The sequence below is a fragment of the Rhea americana genome, unplaced genomic scaffold (assembly GCF_003343005.1).
Source record: "Rhea americana isolate MKP2758 unplaced genomic scaffold, rheAme1 scaffold_264, whole genome shotgun sequence".
NCBI classification, from domain to species: Eukaryota; Metazoa; Chordata; class Aves; order Rheiformes; family Rheidae; genus Rhea; species Rhea americana.
Window position 1 is genome coordinate 1137489 of NW_028186384.1, and position 6603 is coordinate 1144091.

Genomic DNA, 6603 nt, shown 5'->3' on the forward strand with positions numbered 1-6603 from the left:
GGTACCAAGATTCCCAATTTCAATGTGATGCTCCGTTCATTAAGAAAATATACCTTTTTCTTCCCACTTCTGTCTTTTGTTGTATAAGCATTTAAAATAAGCCAGCTGTCTTCTGGCTCCCAGGTTCCTGGAGGTGGGAGTGGGAAATTGAAGATCCAGCATGTGAGTTTTGACTCCTCCACTTTAACATCCATAYGCAAGAGAGGCAGGGCCCGCAGAAGGAAGGTTATAGTCAGTTGCCAAGTTTTATGCAGTCTTATTTTCTGCCCACCTCCACCTCTGAGAGAGTTTCTAACCTCTGTTAGTGGCGAGAGGTGACGTGCATGAAATTAGTGACCATTTCCCATACTGCAAAGTTGATCCAGTCAGAGCTTTGAGCTTGGGCAGGTGTAAGGGTAGAGGCCTTCAAGACTAGGTAAGGTAGGGGTTAAGGAGTAGGACTTGCAGATATGCGCTCCTGTAAAAGGAAGAGCTTTTTGCATTATTATTGGAGCATTATATAACATGTAGCAGAACAGTAAATTTTGGAAGTRTAATTACGTCACATCACGCTGTGATGTTAGGCTAGAAGGGGGTTGTCTAAAACTACCAGGCTCAAATCCATGACTTAAACAGTCAAGAGGTTAGCTGTATTTCTTATTATTTCAGTGAAGACTTGACTCCTGACCTCCCAGCTCTTTAAAGTGACTGCAGGTGGTTTTTTTGGGGTGTCAGTGGCATGCTGCCTTCTCCCTAGGTCACGTTGCTGGTTATCCTGGGCTAAGCTTGAGCAAACRCACTTTCGTCAGTTAACTCTCCAATTAGAACCCTGTAGGGAGGAAACAGCAGCTTAAATGGCAAAGCTGATTCTAGAACTTGATTTGTGGAGCAAAAGAATTTGGAAAAAATAAATACTTGATATGGCAAATTCCAGCTATCTCAGCATGTTGGCAATACTCTTTAGTACGTCTTTTCTAAACCCAACACAAACAGCTAGAGCTGGCCCCAGTATCTGTATCAATAACAAAGTTCAAAGGCGTTCTAGAGGAATCTGAGGACTGCTTTTGATTAAAATGTCTACAGCATGAGAAAAGCCCAAGTGAGCAGTCTTCTAGTCCATGTCCTTATTCTAGGATCATGGAAAGGTTCATGGTCATCTTCTTGGATTCAGGCTGACTGTTTTTACAAAACTCCCATGTATCTTCTCCCAGTGGTCACTGGAGAAGGGAAGAGCACTGTGAGCACACTATCTACAGGCTCCTACTGTGTGAATCCTGTCCTTTCTGCGCTCTTTTTCACAAAGGCCTCTCTCTGTTCTTGGGGTTGGCTGAATCTTACTGGGCTGTTTCTTCAGTTTTACTTGGATCCTCTGCGCAAGCTCCTGTTCTGGCAGGATTTCCTCACCTCTCTCCAGGTAACTCTCATGTTACCAGGTCTCTGTTCTTTTTTCATTGCTCTTTTTTTCCTGAATAGAGCCTCTGTGTGAAGACAATTATAAAATTGGAGTGTGATGCATTAAGTCATTGGGCACCTGGCCCTCTTGCAAAGGTGCAGTACAATAAAGTTTGTCAGGACTTGGCAGAGAAGAGTTTGTGTTTCAACTGTGAAATTAATTGTCATTGCCTGAAGTGACCAAGTAAGTTCATGTGGTTTGCATGTAGACTAAATGGAATCTTATCCTTGGAATTCTGCTTAAGTATCCCATGAGAAAACTTTCTTGATCTCCACACTGAGCCAATAGCATCAGATTTTTTTTTTTTTTTTTAAGCCCCTTTCTACATGCCATGAGTAATTCACAGTACCTATAACCTGAGGCATATGACTTCGGCCTGTCACATATATACGTGTGTGTGTATATATGTGTGTGTACGTATACACATGTGCATAAAGACCTGTATGTATATCTGTGTACATATATGTACTTCTCATGAAAGCATATATTGATGTGAACTTTTAACAATAGGTCAGGTTGAAAACAGTGACTCTCAGTCTGCTCAGAAAATGCTATGAGCATCATTAGCAATGATATACTAATGTGCCAGCTTTCCTTCCTTCTAAGCAAAGGCTACTATTGCTACGTGTTCATGGAGGAGAGCTGATCTACCTGCCAGGAGCTTGAGTGATAGTGCTTGGAATAGGGGAAATTTTTCAGTTACTGGCTAAAAGCAAGGATTTGTCTGGGAGTTTGTCTTCAAATGCGACTCTGGTGGTATGGGTGTTAGTTGAAGCTTTTCAGTCCTGTTCAGTAGCCACTTGTGCTAGATATTATCTGAGGTAGGCAGACGATTTTCTCTTTGTTCCAGAACATGTACCTTTTCCTCAGGTGTGAAATTGGGCTTAGTGCATCATTAGTTCAGCACCTTCTGGCCTCAGTTTTTGTGGTACAGAACTGGTGTTGAGAAAGGCTCATGTAGCACAGCAACTGCCTTCCCTATGAAACAGGCAGAGGTTGTTAACAGAAGTATATGACTTYCTTTTGAATTYGAAATACTATAGTCACAAAAGACCRTCCTGTTAGAAACTTATTRYAAGATTATAAAGATGAWCAAGTACTAGTTTCTTCTTTTGACAGAGGAATGTTGATATGTCCTTCATTACTATGAACAGAAGCCTGTGTAAGAAAAGAGCCTTAAAGGGTGTATAAGAGCTTGAATGATTTGGGCATATGTGATGTTTCAGGATTTGTAACTACATGGGTTCAAGGTAAAGATTTTAGAGAAGTCTCCTGACTTTAGCCTTTCTACTAGAASCTTTGTCAAAATCACAACTTTCTGGCAGAATATTAGATCAGTTTCTTTGAACATACGATGAAATGCTAGCCCTTTCCTAGCAACAAGAACAACAATGTAATCCTTTCCTACGTACTTTAAGTACCTCATAAAGTGTTATGTYGTTTATGCGCCTCATATTGTTAAATATAGAGTGTAGGAAGAGGAAAATTGATCTTTTGAACAGAATTGTACTTCACTTACAGTAAAGATCTACTAGTTTTGAAGCTGTTGAACAGCATGATATCAATACAGCCACATGGCAGGTAAAAGAGAACTTCCTGTAAAACAATGACAGACCGTGGATAAATAAAAGAGCAGATCCATGTATAGGTTCAATACAGCTTCTGTGAGGAACCTCTTGGAGAATTACCTGCCTTGCAATCCTTAGAACAGTTACTGATTGAAGTGTGCAAGTTATCTGTTTTACATACAATGCCCATTAAAAATTCCTGCTTAAAACTGTGTTCCTGTGCCTTGGTGCTCCAGCTGCAATTAGCTAACTTAATGAGCTTACTTTCTTCCCTGAGCAGGGCATGAACCAAAAGGAGAGCTCTAAGTCAGCCATGATGTATATCCAGGAACTGAAATTAAATCTCAGGGATGTGCAGCTGCTCAACTGTCTAGAGTCTTTGCGAGTGTCATTGAACAACAACCCTGTCAGGTAAGGTTGGGAAGGCAGGTTGGGTGGAACACTAGACAAAACTGGAGTTACAAATGGAAAGGTTGGAGCCTTTCACATTGGGAGCTGCACTGTGACTGAGTGAGAAGGGGTGTGGGGTAGTGCCAGACTGCTTGTACTTGTCTTTTGGTTTTTTTCTTTTTGGGAGTGTATATGTGTGTGCTCATTATTTTTTTTTTTTTATGTTTCTGACAGCTGGGTGCAGAACTTTGGTGCTGAAGGCCTCATCTGCCTGCTGGATATTTTAAAAGGGCTCCATGAGGAAAAAGAAGAAGCACTAGGGTGAGGAGTTGATTGCATGAGAATCATTTTAGAGTGTAATAGTTTCCAGAAAGCCACAAAGCTTGTTGCTGCTCTGGGCTCTTCGTTCTCCTAGTGTGGCCCCATGGATGTGAGGCTCTGAGTCCATCTCTTACAGAGTGGGTGCGAGGACTGTAGTGCCTGTTTGTCCCCCGCAACACTTGCTATACACTTCTGTTAAAGATGGAGCATATGCTATTTTTCCTTGTAGGGTTTATTCCATGTTGTATGGTGATCAGGTAGCCACCTTAGACCAAAGTGAGGTTTATTTTAAAAAAAAAAAAAAAAAAAAAAAAAAAAAAAAAAAAAAACGGAAGGAAATAAATTTGTAGGTATTTTATAGGTTATGATCAGACTGCAGAAAACCACAGGTCTGAACTGGATTCTGTCGTAAAGCTAAGGCTGACCAAGCTGCTCTAGACCTTCAAGCAGGTATCTGTGTTCTTCCACCCCTCAGCTGCTCTGAATCAGTTATTGCTTCTCTCATGAGAGCATGTTCTCCTGTATTTTTTCACAGTTCTTTTGTCCTGTGGATGCGTGTAGACCTTCCTTCATGCTGGTTAATGTTGATTTTATGATTTCAGTCAGAGGTGAAATCAAATGCAGTGCAACTGGCATTGCCCCTTGGCCACCTCTTGTCTGAAATAATTATTTCAAGTATTTTTCATCTTCCTGTCTCTGTAATGCTGTATTTGAATTTAATGAGTATAATACAGAAAATACTACAGCAGCTGACCATCTTGCCATGCTTGCAGTTTATCACAAGGCTCCTCAGAAATGGTTACTCTTGACCAAGTAGTATAGTGCCTGGAGAACAGAGTTCAGAGCTGTGCTTTTCCGCGGTCTGATCATAACTCTTACCCATATTGTGTCTGCATGCAGTCTGGTTATTGAGAAGAGAAAGAAAAAAATATTCCAGTGTGGTAAGGCCAGAGAGACAGCAAAAAGGGAAGACCACRAGGGAAGGCTGATTGTGTGAAGATGAGGCAGTGGGTTGTTTGGGGACTTAATAAATATCTATTTTGGGATGGAGATGGAGATGTGTATGTGTGAGAGTGGTGTTCAGGGCTGAGCTGAGGGATTCTTGTGAGTAGGGGGGGGTAATAGATGGCAATGWGAATATTGAATATATCAGAAGTCAGTCTGGTGGCTTCTTGCATAAACAGCATTTTCTACTGCCTTTTGAAGAAAAGGTCTAAATAAGGTGGACTCTCAGTGTAATAGAGGATGGCCAAGGCCTCATGTTATCCATATCTAAGAGCTCCTGTTGAGAGGGATGGGGCAGGGGATGTGTCTTGTTCGGTAAATCTGTCTGTCATCTGGCTGATTTTTTTCTTCCTCGCAGTTCATATGACACACGGAGCAGACATGAGATCATCCGATGTCTGAAGGCGTTCATGAACAACAAGGTGAGTGCCCTGCCCAGTGTCCAGAGGTAACTGTGCACAGCCACAGCTTCCTCCTCCTATTGTCTAGCCTGTTATCTTAGGGTAGTTGCCTACGTTCCCTAAAATGGGCACCGAAAACAGTAGTGAAAGTATCATACTCTTTAGTAAATCATTACTGTCATCACATTGCTTGTTTTGTTTTTTCCCATACTGTGTTTTCTGGTACTGTTACCTCAATCCTATACTTAGAGGCACAGTATTTTGGACATCCAAGGCTATTTGTTCAGTCCCGTGGAATTCTAACTGCTGTGCCCTCTTTCTTGGCTTCTGCTCATCTCTGATTGTATCTCTCTTTGTCTACGAGGGCTTGAGACATACCAGTATTTTTAACTTGTCCCTTGTATTCTTCTGCATCTTTTTGTCTTACTCCTGTGCAGTTGATACCTGTTTTCTCTTACTTGTGATTGAGCTAGGGTACTTCCTTCTCCCTGTATGTGTTCTTCTTCACTCTCCTCAAATAAACTAATAGTCTTTACTTCCTCCTAAGTTCACATATTCCTTCTGCAGTTTCTGGAATCTTAAGTTCCACGGACAGCTTTTTCTCTTGCTGGCAGTGTATACTTCGAGGTGTATCACTCCCTTTCTTATCATTCCTCTATTTCCTGTCAGAAACAAGGATAACACATGTTCAGACAAACTTTTGGAGCAAGTGTTGTGTGTTTCATTCCCCATGGCATCCTGAATCATGAAGCATTCCCACTTCACTCCTCTATAGGACTGGTTCAATCTTGGACATTAATTCCAACTTTCTCTTCTCTTTAGTTTGGAATCAAAACAATGCTGGATACGGAGGAAGGGATCCTACTACTTGTGAGAGCTGTTGACCCAAAAGTCCCTTCCATGATGATAGATGCTGTGAAGCTTCTGTCTGCCCTCTGTATCCTGCCTCAGCCTGAAGGCATGTACGTGGTAGTAGATATTCTGCTTTTTGTTGCTCTTGAATTTTGACTGTTACTTGCATCTTTGTGAAGTCTATCTTTTGACTGTTGCTCTTCTTCATTTTAYAATTGCTGTGCACATGCACGCTCCTCTCCTGGCCTATGAGGTAGCTGCTGATTCTCTCTCATCGCAGGTATGAGCGAGTTCTGGAAGCGCTGACTGAAAGAGCAGAAATGGATGAGGTGGAACGATTCAAACCTCTGTTGGATGGCCTAAAGAGTGGCACCTCAGTGGCACTGAAGGTACCTAATTTCCTAAGATTTGGTGGGTGCTGCACTTAGAATCTAACACAACAGCCAGAGAGCTTGTGGCAAGATCAGTTTGGGATGGATGAAATACCTTTTGGTTTAACTTTTTTTTTTCTACTGCAGCTTTTTTATGTGGCTTTCTGGCTCCTTTGAAGTTCTGAAGCACTGAGTTCCAGTCCTTGCTCAGAAGTTTTTTCTCTCTCATGCTCTTCCTTTTTTTTCTTTTTTTTTCTTTTTTT

The 6603-nt window shown here is 41.6% G+C and overlaps 1 protein-coding gene across 1 annotated transcript in view; it reads left to right on the forward strand.

The window, feature by feature from the left end:
• DIAPH1 (diaphanous related formin 1) overlaps window positions 1-6603 on the forward strand; it is a 21935-nt gene that overhangs the window by 3463 nt on the left and 11869 nt on the right. Inside the window, exons 4-8 of the mRNA XM_085307807.1 lie at window positions 3281-3411; window positions 3625-3711; window positions 5075-5138; window positions 5940-6079; window positions 6250-6358. Of these exons, the coding sequence (XP_085163933.1) occupies window positions 3281-3411; window positions 3625-3711; window positions 5075-5138; window positions 5940-6079; window positions 6250-6358 (531 nt within the window). The remainder of the gene's footprint in view (window positions 1-3280; window positions 3412-3624; window positions 3712-5074; window positions 5139-5939; window positions 6080-6249; window positions 6359-6603) is intronic.